This window comes from Triturus cristatus, chromosome 3_2, assembly GCF_964204655.1.
Source record: "Triturus cristatus chromosome 3_2, aTriCri1.1, whole genome shotgun sequence".
NCBI lineage: Eukaryota > Metazoa > Chordata > Amphibia > Caudata > Salamandridae > Triturus > Triturus cristatus.
The window spans coordinates 165,774,180-165,789,132 of record NC_140584.1 but is presented as its reverse complement, the minus strand read 5'-3'; the positions used below and the strand labels follow the sequence as shown (position 1 = coordinate 165,789,132).

The following is a 14,953-nucleotide window of genomic DNA, read 5'->3' as shown; positions in this document are numbered from 1 at the left end:
GGATTCCAGAGTGGGCACGAGGTCATCAACGTGCCTTCTGATCTCAGTTTGGTCCCTGCAAACCCCCAAATTCCAGGGTCCGCTCGTGGCACTGCAGAAAGTAGAGGCTTTCAGAGAGGTCATGCTGTGCATTTTTTGTACTCACAGGCTCTTTCTCTGCCGCACCTTCGGGCCCCAAGAAACCGCAGGGGCCTCCATTCAGACTTCCACCAGTAAGGCAGTCTGTGCCCCTTGAAACCTTATCAGATTCAACACCAACTACAGTGCTGACTTTGATTCTGGCAGCATCCCCTATGCCGGTTCCCTTTGCGTTGATGCTGATGCCAGAGGAGGATATTCAGCCCAGTGTGCTATCCTAATTGGTGTAGAATCCAATGCGACCGCAACCAAGATACTGCCTGGCTCTGACAAGCACGCAGCGGCAGAAAATTCTTCAGATTGTGATACGCTGCCATTACCATATGGTAGGGCCCAAACCTTACCAAATCTTTTTGGTATACTGACTTAGACAGTGACAAAAACTGGTAGGAGAACTTCAAGATACCAGTGGTCTGATTACTTCTTCAGACACTGGCTTTGTGTCTCCTGGTTCTGCCTCAGAGGTAAGTGCCTTGTTTGCAGTTATTATGCTTGGGTGGCAGAAGTTCTAGACCTATAGCCACCTACTATTGAGGTGAAGATTATTCTGTTAACTGAGGTACTTCAATCAGGTCAGGCCCCTACTGAGCCTCTGTCACCATTGAATGTGGCCCTCCCAGATACCCTTTTGAACACATGGTCGAAACAATATTCAGGTCTGTTGGGTAATAGGCTGGCCATTCGACAACATCATCCTGCACCTGGCGACCTAGCCTTTGCTACACAACATCTAATGCCAGAGAGCTTGGTGGTACAGGTGTCCACAAAAAAGTAAATCTGTACTATTTTCCTTCCACTATACCCGATTGCAAAGGTAAAAGAAAAGAGAAATTTGGAAAATTATAGACTGCTGCTTTCATGCATTTTGGAATACAGGTGAGCAATTTTACCAGCTGTTCCAGACAACTTTTGGGTATCCTTACATAGGCTAATCAAGACGTGCCTTATTCTGTGAAACTTGTTATAGTCTGTGATTTGGACACAATCAACTACATAAGTCCAGCGATGGGCACCATTGTAGCCCTTAGGTGCAATGCCTGGATAAATTCTACAGACTTTTCTTGGAATCTCCAGGCATTTATAATGGACATGCTGTTTGACAGCTGTCACCTTTTTGGCGCAAAAGTGGTTTTGGTCCTCGAATGGTTTAAAGATAGAATAGCCACAAAGTTTTCCATTGGTCTTTACGCTCCCACAAGACAATTCATCTAGCAAATTCGCACTCTCCATGGCTATGGTCGGGGTTTTCCATTTAGTCAACGTCCTTCACCACCCAACATGCCTTTCTACCCTTTTGTGGCCACGGCTGAGGTTCTCGGAGACCACTCCCAGGACAGCAGAGACTGCATGTATCCTATCCTTTGGAGGCACACAGCCACCTTGTCTGAGTCTGGATCCAATATATCCTCCAAGGGGTGACAGGTCATCAACTCAGACAAGTGGGTCCTCCAAATGTCTAATCATGATACGCCCTCCCATTTCTTTCTACCCCGCCGCACCTTTCACCACAATCAGGGTGGCTGACGGAAGACAACTTGTCCTTCCCGCAGCAGGAAATGCAGGCCCTTTTGGCGACAGGGGCTGAGAGAGGTCCGGCCTCAAAAACGGGAACCGCTACTTCCTTGTGCGGACGAAAGATAAAAGCATTTGTCCTATTTTGGATCTTCACCCTCTTAATGCCTTCATTTGAAAGGACACATTTAAAACCTTCAAACCAGCTGAGGTCCTGTCTACCCTAAACCCTGGAGACTTGAGGGTGGTGTTTGAATTACAGGATGCTTATTTCCGGATCCCCGTGTTGCAAGCCCTCAGTCACTAGCTGTGGTTCGGGGTGGGCCAGAAAGATGTTTTAGTTCAAAGTGGTCCCTTTTGGTCTCACTAGTGCCCCTCAGGTGTTCATGAAAGAAATGGCTGTAGTCGCAGCACACCTTCAGAGGATGTGGTTACCAGTCGTTCCCTACCCCAAAAACTGGCTGTTGAAGGAGGGCTCGCCCCAGACAATCGTCAGCCACTTCCAGACTATAACAAACCTCGCAGCATCCTTGGGCTTATCTATCAATGTGCCGGATTCACTTCTGACTCCTTCACAGACGCTCCTGTTCATTGAAGCTAAATAGGATACTGTATAGTTATGTGTCTTTCCCATGGAGCAGACAGTCCAGGACATTCAGGCTATTAACCTGGTGGTTAAGTCTTAGTCCTGGATTTCAGTTCTGATGGCTCTGAGGCTCCCGGTATTGTTGGCCTCCTACATCCTGCTGGCCAAAGATAACCGGTGGCACATGCAGGCTCTGTAGTGGCACCTCACATGGCGGACCACTGCCATTTGAGACTGCAGCAAGCAAGACGGGTGGTTTCTTAGGCCCCGTCTCAGAAGGCTATGCCTCTGGAAGTGGCCAAATTGCCAAGAAACTTTTTCTGATAATAAACCATCTGGCAGGATCTTTAAATGGCAGGAAACAAACGTTCAGCTGCTGACACTAAGTTGTATTCGGAAATGGCACTGGGCATCTTCCAACAGTGGGGAGAACCAAAGCTTGATCCTTTTACCACCTCTGAGTCCATTGTCAGCATGAAAGTGTTTCCAAAGGACCTCACTCGCAGAGACTCCTTCCATCTACAGTATGCTAGGGACTGTAGTTATAAGCCTTTGCCTCACTGCCATGAGTTCAGAAGCAAGATCTCGAATGAAAAGGCCCAAGTCATCCTAGTGGTATCTGACTGTGCCAAAGGGTGTGGTAAATGGATCTCCTGGAGATGAGCATCTGTCCTCCGATCAAGCTGGTGCTTCAGGAGGATCTTCTGTTGCAGCAACAGGCCATGGTACTGCACTCGGTCCTGCATAATTTGCATCTCCATATATGGAGTTTGAGCTGCAGCAGCTGACTTCCTTCAGCCCCATCTCATTCTCTCCGCACCCTGAGGTTGTTGAAGCCATCTGGGCAGTGAGGCCTCAGTCCACAAAATCAGTGTACACTAGTCCTTGTCACACATACATTTGTAGATTGGTGTGGCACCTGGGAAATTGGCCCATTACAGGTGAAGGGCCTGTCCTGGACATTTGTCAGGTTACGTGGGCATGGTACACCTGTTCATGAAGCACTACTGCCTCCAACGTCCAGTCATCTGAGAGGGGTATTTTGCCCGCTCTGTTATACAGGACTTTGTGATCTGAGCCAGTTCACAGACCCACCATGAGAGAGATGCTATATCTATTCACAATATCTGAGCCAGTTCCCACCGGACTCACGCCGGCTTGGTACACATCGCCCTCCCTCCTTCGCGTGATTTACTCCGTCTCCTGAATTGTCACCCATACACTGGGTTCTGGATCGCTGCCCAGCCCATCTCACAGCCCGAACAAGGGACCCGCACTTCCGTTGCCGGGCACACCGGGTGGCCCGCAGTTTAAATTTTTCTACCGCTTTCTACTGCACACTGCCCTAAATTGTATGTAACCAGTCCTGATGATGGCCGAGATTTCCACAGGCCGAAACGCCGTCAACTCCAACAGCGTAAATCCTGGCGCCCCCTTATTACGGACATCCTACTCATTGTTCATTATAATTTACCTACCATTGACTGTTGGTTGTCCCGAATTTGTGAAAATTATTGCACTATTTCATTCCTTGTTGCGCCCTTCACTACCGCTGTATATACCACTTCACGTGTCACTTGCGCCGTCACAATTCTCACGAGCACTTGTGCACAGTATCCTGTCGGTTACATTTCCAGTAATGTAACGCAGTGCTTGTTCTCCTTTTGATTGTACATATGATGTTGAATATGTGCAACATGTTTTAAATGATTTCTAAATACAGAAAATCCATATATACTTGTCTCCCTGTGTTTTCCCTACACTGATTGAATCTTTAGCAACTCGACTTTGTCTATCGCATTTGTTCCCCAAATGAAATCCACTCTGAGACATTGTTGTTTGATATAATATCTATTCACAAGGTGGGAAATCTGTGGTTAGAAATATTCATCAGAGGAACAACTTACCTTTAGTGTTGATCTTTTAGGTGGATACTTTATCTAACCGCAGGTTCCTCGTCAACCCTCCGGCCTGCTTGTTCTGTGTACTGGATTCTTTTTCCATCTAAACAGGTCCCAAGTTAGAGATCTGCACACTGGTCATGTCAAACTGCTGATGAGCTCTGTGTCTGAGGGGTGCAGACAGACTAGCAAGCAACTAGCTGAATGATATTGGTGCAATAGAGCACAATGCCATCTACCCGTGGGCAGGAGTACTGCTCGAAAAGTTACAGAATCCAGTCTGTCATCTGGGAAATAGTCTCAAGGTGAGGAATCAGTGGTTAGACAGAGTATCCAACAGAAAGATCATTACCAAAGCCAAGTAATTTTCTTTTTAAAGTAGGAGAGACCCCAATGTTCCTAAGCATTGTTTCGCCTCGAATATCCATTCTTAGCCCTGCTAATTGCCTATCCTCACAATAAAGGGTTAGAGTTGGAGATTTGTAGAGCTACTGAGCCACTTTGTTTCTTTTCTAAGCATTGTTGTAACTCATGAAAAAAAAACTTGCTGTTGATGTTAATAGCTCAAAGTGTTCGTTATCTGTTTAGGAGTGGCAACCAGACCAGGGCCTTCAGCGATCACCAAGCAGCTTTCAAGTAACATCTCCATTCATAACCTCTGAGTCCTCCATTATCAGTGCAGATTTTCAGAGACCAAATTTGTGCGAGAAACTCTTTAAAGAAAGTAAGAATTGCCTTGGCATGCCGACAGAGATGTGCAGCCCCCTTAGGCCGCATGCCCCAGTCCCCCTAGGTAGGCTGCAGCCACTGCATCCACACCAAAGCGGCCGTAATCCACATGTTCTGTCAGATATTGAAAAGATTTTGGGACACCCTTCTTCCATTAACATAAAGGACCCCGACAAGCAACTAGGTCTAGACTTCTCTACAGAAATCGAAGATATGTCCGAGCCTAGATGCACTGATTCTGAGGCCGAAAATGAGACATGTGCTATGTTATCAAATGAGCCACTGAAGCATCTCTCAGCTAGCACCGAACTCCGGAGAACTCTACTTTCATCCGCTAACATCATAGATGAAGGGATCTTTTCTATGGACAATGTAAAAAAGGAAGGTGTACTTACTCATCTTGGAGGCCCCTTCTCTGACATGGGTGACAAAAAGCTTATTTGTCCCTCTAACCTGTTGGGGAGTGCATCATTGGTAAAAACGTTACCAGAGAATTTCTCATTGCAAATGGCAAGTGACTCCAACTACTTGCCTGCACGATTCAACCTGACACCATTGGAAGAATGCTCCCCTTCTGAAAACATTTTTTGTAACCTGGCATGTCAAAAGATGGTGATGGGGGCCAGTATTGAGGAGGAACTGGATTTGGGGGGAGACAGTGAGTGTCTCAATAAGACAACAGAGCTTAGCCACTCCAGCCAAACATTAGAGGGCACTCGGAAGCGGAAGCTGGAAGACCACACTTCCAGCTTTCAGGCACTGAAGGTATACAAGAGCCGCGACATAGAGGGCAAAGAGGAGGCTCATTGCACAGTGTGGGTAGAGCCAAAACAATCGACAGGACTGTGTGATGGCCAGCCTGATCTCGTAAACGCCATGGGAAACCAGGAAGCTCCTCAACATCGGTATGAAGGCACCATTGCTAATCTCAGCAGACAAGGAGCACAGGGCACACCTCAAGAGCTGTTGAAGCAGCCTATAGTCCCTGAAGGTCCTTTTCCTGTTTGGGCCTGTGTTCTTTCTCCAGAGCATGTTGGAAATGATAAGTTAAAAGGCACAGAAAATACACTCTTATTGGAGCGAGGTTGTCAGCAGAGAATTGTGAATAGTTTTGTTGATCCCACAAAAAATCCTGCTCCGGGGCCATTGAAATCAAATGATGTTGAGGCATATCAGTTTGCCACCCCCCAAACAATCGTTGCGAACTTTCGTCAACTCTCACATAAAGGACGGCAGACTCCAGGTTCTGGTGAAATATGTGCTCGATCTCTCCTTCCTAAAGCAAAACGGGTTCATTCCAATATTGGCTACTTGCCCTTTCACCTGGCTGAGGGCAGCCTTTCCTCCCCAAAACCTGCAGAAGTTAAGAACCCTTTTGATAGGGATCAAGAAGGGGAAGGGCATAGCATGGAGAGTAGTCGGTGTGACCACCTGCAATCTTGCGTGTTGGGTGAAGTGGACAACTTCTCCTGGGATCCGCAGAGCTGGTGTAGTCTGGAACACGAGGAAGATCTCTCCTCCAAGCACGACTCTGCAGCCACCCACTCGTTGGTGGAGGCCCAGCCACAGCAGCCCCCCAACTCAGCTGAGGAAGGGTTGAGTAGCGAGGGCTACTCTGAAGACCAGAAGTACTACCAGCACATACTCAAGATGGTGAAGCTCTCAAGGGCGGTGGGGGGCGAAAGTAGGGTACTGCAAACTGAGGCTCGGGTGCAAGAGTCCCACTTGCAGGTCCCTACCCAAGAGTCATCCCATCCAGGCCACATGCTTTGGAAACTAAGCCCCCTCAACCGTGACCTAGAAGAAGCACAGAACGTCGATGGAGTAGCAGCCCCAGATGGAGGTTTATCAACAGTAGGAGAGTCAGAACAGACAAAGCCCTCCTCTCCTCATCATGTCTTCCCAGAGCACCAAGAAGGATCTAGTCCCAGCAATCTACAGGGAGGAGAGGAGATTGAGATTTGCAGGAAGAGCGAGAAATGCAAGAGCAGCATAGACCAGGCCATCAGCAGAAAGGTAGGCAGGAACTGAATGGTGAGGAGGCAGAGAGAGCAGGGAAGAGTGAGTGCAAGTGAGAGCTGAGATTGCAGGAGTGAGGGTATGGATCATTCCTGTGTGTGGCGATGCACCGTAATAATGTGGCTTAAAACGAGTAAATCTTGTGCTAGTAAGTTTATTGTACGGTTAATAAAAATCTTAACAAACAGACATACAAAATTAAAAGCATTCAAGATGCAAAGTTAAAACGTCCCATAAGAGCAGGCAGGTCTAAGCTCGACATGAAGATTGAGCTGAACCAATGGTAAAACAGGATTTGCAGCGTATTTGATTACTAAAAAACAGTGTGCAAGATAGCAAATGGCAGATATACAAAACCTGTAGTAAATCTTGTGCTTCCCCCGGTTACGCTTCTGCCCGTGGGTGAGAATATAACTAAATTTACCTGTTTTATTTCCAGCTGTGCACCAATAGTCCCGACTCCACTGGTCTAGTTTATGGGCTTCTCAGCTCGGGTTAAATAATACCTAAATTAGAGTCGTTTTCAAATACTTTGACATTCTGTGTGGGAGAAGTGTGGTTTATGATGCACAGGAATTTATATGTAGGGGTGATGCAAACCTAATCTAAAACAGTAAAACAGATCAGGGGGAGCTGCATCCCTAATCTCAGGCAGTGATATTTATCAGGGTGTGATGCATCCTTAACATCAGGCAGTGGCCCTGATCAGTGGGTGATGCACCCCTAATCTCAGGCAGTGACATTGATCAGGGGGTGATGCATGCCTAATATCAGTGGGTGACATTGATCAGGGGTGATGCATGCCGAATATCAGTGGGTGACATTGATCAGGGGGTCATGCACCCATAATCTCAGCCAGTGACATTGATCAGGGGTGATGCATCCTTAATCTCAGGCAGGGACATTGATCAGGGCATGCTGCATGTCTAATCTCAGGCAGTGACACATCGGTCAGGATTGATTCATTCCTTCAACAGACATGGTGCTAAAATCAAAGCTGGGCGGGCCTTTGCTCAGATAGCGTCATGGGCATAAAATGTGACGTCCCTCCCTCATTTCACCGAAAACATGACATGTTTTGAGGCACCAGGGGCAGACCTCAATGCTCCCCTCTATATGCGCTCTTGGAGTGGACCCATTTCTATGCCAAAGACCGGCCCTGGATAGATGGTTGAGCACGCCTAATGTTTGGATGTGATGCAAAGGTGAGGAGGTGATACACGACTAGCGCCTAGAGGGACAGAATGGTCTGGGGAAATGCAACCCTAATCTAGAGCATGATGGGGAAAAATGAGCAGGATGAGCACACATAACCCAGGTTGTCAGGAAGTGACAGGTCAGTGAGAGGAATATACTCTAAGGTGGAGGTAGGGAGAAAATCAGTGGACTCCTCTGGTGCCTGCAGTTGCAGTGAGCTAGGACTGTTAACCCTTAGTTCTAAGGGGCGAGAGAGTACAGACTGACCACAGTTCTCAGTCGTAGGGTTGGCAAGCAGGAAGTACACCCTTTTGTGGTTATTCCTTTTGCATTGTGATGGCACTGCCAGCCCTTAGCCCTCAGGGTTGAGAGTACTGGCAGCTCACAGCTCTCAGGGGAGAACTAGGCCTTTGGCACTGAAAGGTGAGGGAGTAACGACGACCCATACTGCTGAGCGGCCAGGAGGGCGTGGGAAGGCTTAATCGGTACACACCCCTGTGGTGTCCACTCTTCTAGTATGCTAAAGGGTGTTTCTGCCTCTCTTTCTAAGTCTTGAAGCCTTCGTCGGTTCTCAGCAGCAGGCTTTACCCGCCTCTGCTCGCATTAATCGCCGTGTCTGAAATGTCCGCTCTCAGCAGCAGGTGACGGACAGGAGTAAATGGAGCTGTCACATCCGACGCACAGCGCTGACGGCTTGATGCCCGGCTCCGTCACCGGCCCGTGCTACAAGTGCTCATCATTTTATGAGCCGAGTTAACACCGAACCCTCGGCTGCCTGAGAGGACGGCCCAGGCACATAGTCCCTTCTACTTCTTAAATGACTGTTTAAAGTGTTCCCTGTGTGTGCGCCGTGCATGGGTGAGCGTGGATGCAGTTTTATTTGTCCTGCCCGGGTGTCTTCGCCGTGAAGAACTGATATTCCGACCAATGTGCCCACCCACCTCTGTAAAATGCTTATGTTGTGCTTCTGTTTTCAGTCCGCAGGGTCTCCCCTAGCCCCCCTGGGCAGCCTGGCACCCATCCGTGGCCTCGTGGATGCGCCCCCCAGTGGCCTGCGTGGATCTCTCAGCAGCAGCAGCGTGGGCAGCTCAGGAGGGTTCGAGTCGCTCCTCGCTGGGCCACAAGGGGTAATGTTCACTTATTTCTTGTCACTGTGCCTGGCTCCTGGCCTTAACTTGTGTGTCAGATCTGGTGCCACTGCAGACCCGAGGGCTTCACTGTACTGCCCCCTGTGGTATGGAGGAGGTCTTACAAGTTTTCGGGTCTGCAAACTGGTTGTGTGGTTCCACTCTAAGCACGATCATAGCTGGCACTTGGACCTAGGGTACTAAAAAGTTATGGGTGTAATACTTAAATTAATCTTATCAATCGGTACCAGCACAGGGCTGCATTCCAGTCAATAATGTTTCACCCACTATGCCACTCGCGGCAGAGACTAACTGTGTGTAAATCAGACTTGGTCCATTAGCACCGTACCAGCCCGAACAGCCTGGCCAGCGCCCTCCAAAACTGAACACCCGCTACCCCATACCGATTTCAATCTAGTCAGTGAGATACAGCGTAAGTCCTGTTGCGGAGCCAGCTTTTAGTGTGAATACATTTCCACATGGTGTGTGTGTATGTATGTATGTATGTATGTATGTATGTATGTATGTATATATCACCTTAAGGGACCACCACCTCCTGGGGGTCAGGCCATGCATTTGAAAGGGAGGGGCCTGCAATTGGCCCCAGGGCCCAACTGTGCATTTGAAATGGGGGGGAGGAGGCACATGACCCCTCGCCCCACCCGAAGCCATTAATGGCCTGGGGGCCCCCATCCACCAGGGCCAGGCTCAGCTATGCAAACAGTAAGCCCGCTCCCAGCTGATGGGCGAAGGAAAAATGCTCCCTCCCGCTGGGAGCAGACTTTTGATCTGTTGCAGATAAAAAAATTATTCCACACACAGGGAGAACCATTTTATGTTGCTCCCTGTATTCGGGAGCAATGCTGGCGCCCCCTTGAGGCTCCCCTGCACCCCGAACAAACGGGCAGTTGGTACCCTGATTGGGCTTCAGGAAACCCACCATTGACTGGTCCCCAGGGGCCCGCACTGCCCCTCCATTAATTTCAGCCAGGGATGGGAATCTCAGGGCCAAAATCAGCCTGGGAAAGGGGGCCACTCTGCCCCCCTCCCAATTTTTATTTGGCCAGTCCCTGGGGGAGATGGGGTCCCTGGGCCAATATTGGCTAGGGGAGGGGGCTGCATGCCCTCTCCCCTATAAGAATAAAGCCGGGCCCAGAGAGATGGGGTCTCCGGGGCCAAAATCGGAGGAAGGCAGTGTGCCTCCCTCCCACTTTTAAATATAAATGGGGTTCCCTGGGTGGGCTACATGGCACTCACTATTTACTGGGCAGGCCCAGGGGGATGGTATCCCTGTGGCCAATATTAGTCCGTGTTGGGGGGGGGGGGGGGCTGCATGTCGCCCGTTTATAATATGGCTAGGCCCTGGAGATGGGGTGTCCTGGTTCGAAATCGGCCTGGGGAGGGAGATTGTGTGCCCTCTGCCCCTTACTTTAAGTGATGGGCCCCAGGGGATCAGGTCTCTGAAGCCAAATTCGACTTGGAAAAGGGGTGCCACATACCCACATCTCCTGTAAAAAGGTTGCAGGCCATGGGGGATGAGTTCCACAGGGCCGTATTTAGCCCAGGGAGAGGGGCTGTGTTTCCCCCACCCGTGTTTATTGCTTTTGGGGGGTTGGCTGCATGTGGGGGGGGGTGGCAGCAGGGCCTGGCAACTGGCCAGACCCTTTGGGCTACACCCTGATGTGCACAACCAGAGGCAGTGCATGGCGTGGGGTTGGCTGCATGCGAGGGGGGGTTTGGCTGCAGGGGCTGGCCCTTTGGTCAACTCCCTGCCGTGCATGGCTAAAGGCCTTGCACAGCGTAGGGTTGGTTGCATGCGGGGTGTTGCCCGCAGGTTGGATTAACAAATGGTGATTAAATATTCCTTTATGTTAAAAACCCGCAGGTTGGATTAACAAATGGTGATTAAATATTCCTTTTATGTTAAAAAAAAAAAATCGAAATTCACTGAAAAAAGGGTTACTGGGACCTTATAGGGAGGAAACGGAATTAAAAAAAAACCTTGGAAATACCCTGAAAAAACAAAGGTAACTGAGACGTTATAGATAGATTCACATTTTACATACACAAAACCAGCAGTTCTAGTAAGAGTTATCTGAAGAAACTATAACACGTGCCCTAAGGTAGCCATAACTCGTGCCCTTGCCATGCAATGCTAATTACCTCATATATTGCATCACTTATGACTTCTTCTATGATTTCACTGAAAATATCGCTGCAACATTTGCAATAAAATTCTTGAAGAGAAAACAGTGCATGTAGGGGGTGCGAGTTCTAGTTACCATAGGGCACAAGTTATAGTTTCCTCAGATAACTCTTACTATAGCTGCTGAATTTTTATGGTTTTGTGTGCATAAGATGTGAACCTAACTAGAACGTCCCTGTAACCTTTCTTTTGTTTCAGCGAGCTATATATATATACGTGTATGTATGTATATGCATAACAAAAAAAAAAAAAATATATATATATATATATATATATATATATATATATATATATATATATATATATATATATATATATACACTTTTATCTCTTGACTAACTACACTATTTGGATATATGGTGTGTTTCCTGATTTAACGGAACTGGATTGATTATAATAGAGCTTCCTCCAGCTCTCAAACAAAATGTAGAGGTTAAAGAGGCCATCCAGCATAGAGAACAAGACCGGTCTCGTTACACAGTCCTGCATCTCTACCAGCCGCCAGCAATGCATGTTCTAGTATTTAGTTTGAAGATGTCTGCTTGTGTTTTGAGTTGCACTGTAACCTTATTAGGCAGATGGCCCCTTTAAAACCCTCTTTAGGGGTATTAAGTTTTAGTTTATTGGAACTGCTGAATTCCACGCTAACCCAAATAGTTTGTGGTACTCTGTGTGCGGGGCTTTTGCAACTTGTAGCCATGGAAAGAGTAGTCCATTAAGCGAAAAGTGCAGACCAGAAACAGGATGCCTGCACCATTTTCTCTGCCCTCATTTTGAGTTATTTCTTTTGTTTGCAGCCGTCTACTCTGCTGAGCAAGCCCAAGGGATTCACAAAGAGCACCCTCGGGTCCAGACAGGAGGAGAGGATCTCGTTGGCACTGCCTGGACTGGAAGAGGAAGATGAGGAAAAAGATGATGATGATAGTGAAGAACAGGTGATGCCACCATGAACTTTAATCGGCCCTCTTGATAGCCTTTTCCTCAATGTAGTTATCAACCACTTTCTGAACAGTAAAGGGAACCAGCGGATGTTAAAATTGTTGACTCTGCCATTTACTATTACGGGCATTAAAGACGAAGACTGGTGACTCACTGAAGAAGTAAGGAGAATTTCTGACAGGCTTGTGAATCTAAAATAGTCTCTGCAGGCTTTTTTCCCTTACACTAGGTTCACAGCCTCACTGACAAGCTAAAAGGGCTTTAAGCAGTCAGCCTGTTATGACCTCTCCCCGATTTTCCACATAAAACCATGCTAATTCATTCCTGTGTTGGTGGTGATTGACAATACTTTGCCTCAGTGGCCTGCTCTTGGTCTTTTTGCAATGTGCTTGTGTTTTCAGTTGCCATTCAACTAAAAGCACCAGACGCATTGACCCTGACACACAGCCAACCAATGGGCAATAATGTATAGTACTGACCTCTATCCTCCGCCACCCAACCATATCCAGACTTAGGTGCGCTCACCACTGTTACCTGCTCGGGAGAGAAATGGCATCTTGACTGCTTGTGCTGTGATGGCTTGTGTATGTAGGTGGGGGTATGCACCGCCACGGTTTGTGCCGGGATCACTTGATACATAAACTTAAAATACATGGTGGAAGGATCCATCACCGATGCTCATGCTATGATCACTTTGTGCATGCAGGTTTGCTGTACATCGCTACTCATGGTGTGATCACCTTGTGTTGAGATTGTCTCATGTATGTAAGGCGAGAAATGTATTGCTACTGCACCAGCTGTGATCACACATTTCTTCTATGGTGAATATTACAGTGTGGCTTCCTGTGTTATGATAGTTCTGTGTATCTGAGGTGGGTTGCATCTTTGCTGCTTGTGCTGCCGTCATTCAGTGCACATAGAATTGGGTGTATCCGTACTGCCGCACTTTTTGAAAACCTGCAACTTTTAGCTCTGAGGTTGTCTTCACTTATCTGCTGTTATTGTTCCGTATGTGTATAGTGGGATGCATTGCTGCTGCGTATGCTGCAACAGTTTGTGCATCTCCAAGCCTGACTTGGTGCAATAAACTGTCCTTTCACCTCTTCCACCTCAAACTTTCCGATGTTTTAGACATTGTTCATAACTCTATCTTGCTTTCTTGTACCCTTTTCACTGGGTTCTCTGATGCCCACATTCAGGAAGTCTCTTTGTATTTCCCTGTTCACTCCTGTCTTGGGCAACATAAAACTCTGCCTTTATCCCGCTCCGATATAATTTTCACCAGGACTTCATCTTGACCCCCGCTCTTTTCTATTTATTCTTCTGGCCTGGCTTCCCTTATCTTGTCTCTGGACTGTACTCCACTTCCTAGAAAAAAATTGTTAGATCTTTCTTTCTCCTCTTTTGATTCCTTCTCATAGCAACATAAATAATGAGGTGCTTGTCCCCATTTCCCACACATTAACCCAAGGAAAACCGAGATCCTTTCCTTTCGTCCCACACTTCCTCTCATGTCTGCCCTCCTTTTGTATCGTCCTTGGTGTTATCTTTGTTTCCTCTCTCTCTGCCACTTCTACCTCCCCTCATTGTTTACAACTAAACAGCCTGCATAAAACTGTCTTCCTTTCCAAGGTAAGATTCTCATCACTGCTCTTCTTCTTTTCTCTCATCTTTGCTACTTCTTCTCTGTTGTTGTCTCCCCCAACGCCCCTCTGTTTTCAGCTCATCAGTCAAACTCCCCTTTTGTGTTTCTCCTTTTGCCTATATCTGTTGCTAGTTTGCTCCTCATCCATGGACATCATTTCTGCCTTTTATTCCATTTTGCTTTTTGTCTATTGCCATTTAAAATATTAATAGGCCTGCTCCCCCTGGTGTTACTTCCGCCCTTTCTCTGTATGTTCTCTCTTGCTTTTAACATTGTGCTTCACAGTATCTTCTGAGGAATATGAAACATTGATAGGTTGAATGCTTGACTTCCCGTCAGCCACTGGTAATTACTCTGGCCACATCCCAGTGAAAGGCTTTATTGCCCACCATGACACATCAGACAAGAACCAGTCCGATGTAAATTCGCTTTGGTCCTGCTCCAAAAGGAGCAGTCCAGCTTGAACTGCCAGGCCAGGTGCCATCTGAACCAGAACACAACCAACTCCAGACCAGTTTCAGCCAATTTGAGTTAGACTGTACGTTGCAGCTTGGTTTCTGTGGCACAATGAGTGCGGAACCCATGTCTTGGCTTACCCATCGCACTTTTAGTTTGTCACACTGAAGAGTACAAAGTAGTGAAATTGAAATTGAAATTGAAAATAAGCTTTATTTCGATAAAAAATATCTTAAAAAGCACATGCGGATATAAAAAGTACAAACATGTGAAATCAACAAACGAATCATGTAAATATAAAATCATCATATTCCCAAGATCTACAAAGAATTAAAAGAAACAAATAGACATTATAAATAGGACAATATAAAATACATGTACAAGCAAGCAGAAGAAACAATCTGGCTGCTCAGTCAAAGACTACAAGGGCTTTAGTTCTTAGGAGCCAGGCCCACCTTAGGAATTTCGATAAGGCGCAAACGTACATAGAACGCGTAT

At 47.2% G+C, this 14,953-nt stretch overlaps 1 protein-coding gene across 4 annotated transcripts in view; it reads left to right on the top strand.

Annotated features, from left to right (window-relative positions):
• Window positions 1-14,953, top strand: part of CEP164 (centrosomal protein 164) — a 341,304-nt gene that overhangs the window by 110,419 nt on the left and 215,932 nt on the right. For all 4 annotated transcript variants that reach the window (XM_085647440.1, XM_085647438.1, XM_085647439.1 and 1 more), the window contains exons 5-6: window positions 9,060-9,209; window positions 12,213-12,350. In XM_085647440.1, the coding sequence (XP_085503566.1) occupies window positions 9,060-9,209; window positions 12,213-12,350 (288 nt within the window). The remainder of the gene's footprint in view (window positions 1-9,059; window positions 9,210-12,212; window positions 12,351-14,953) is intronic.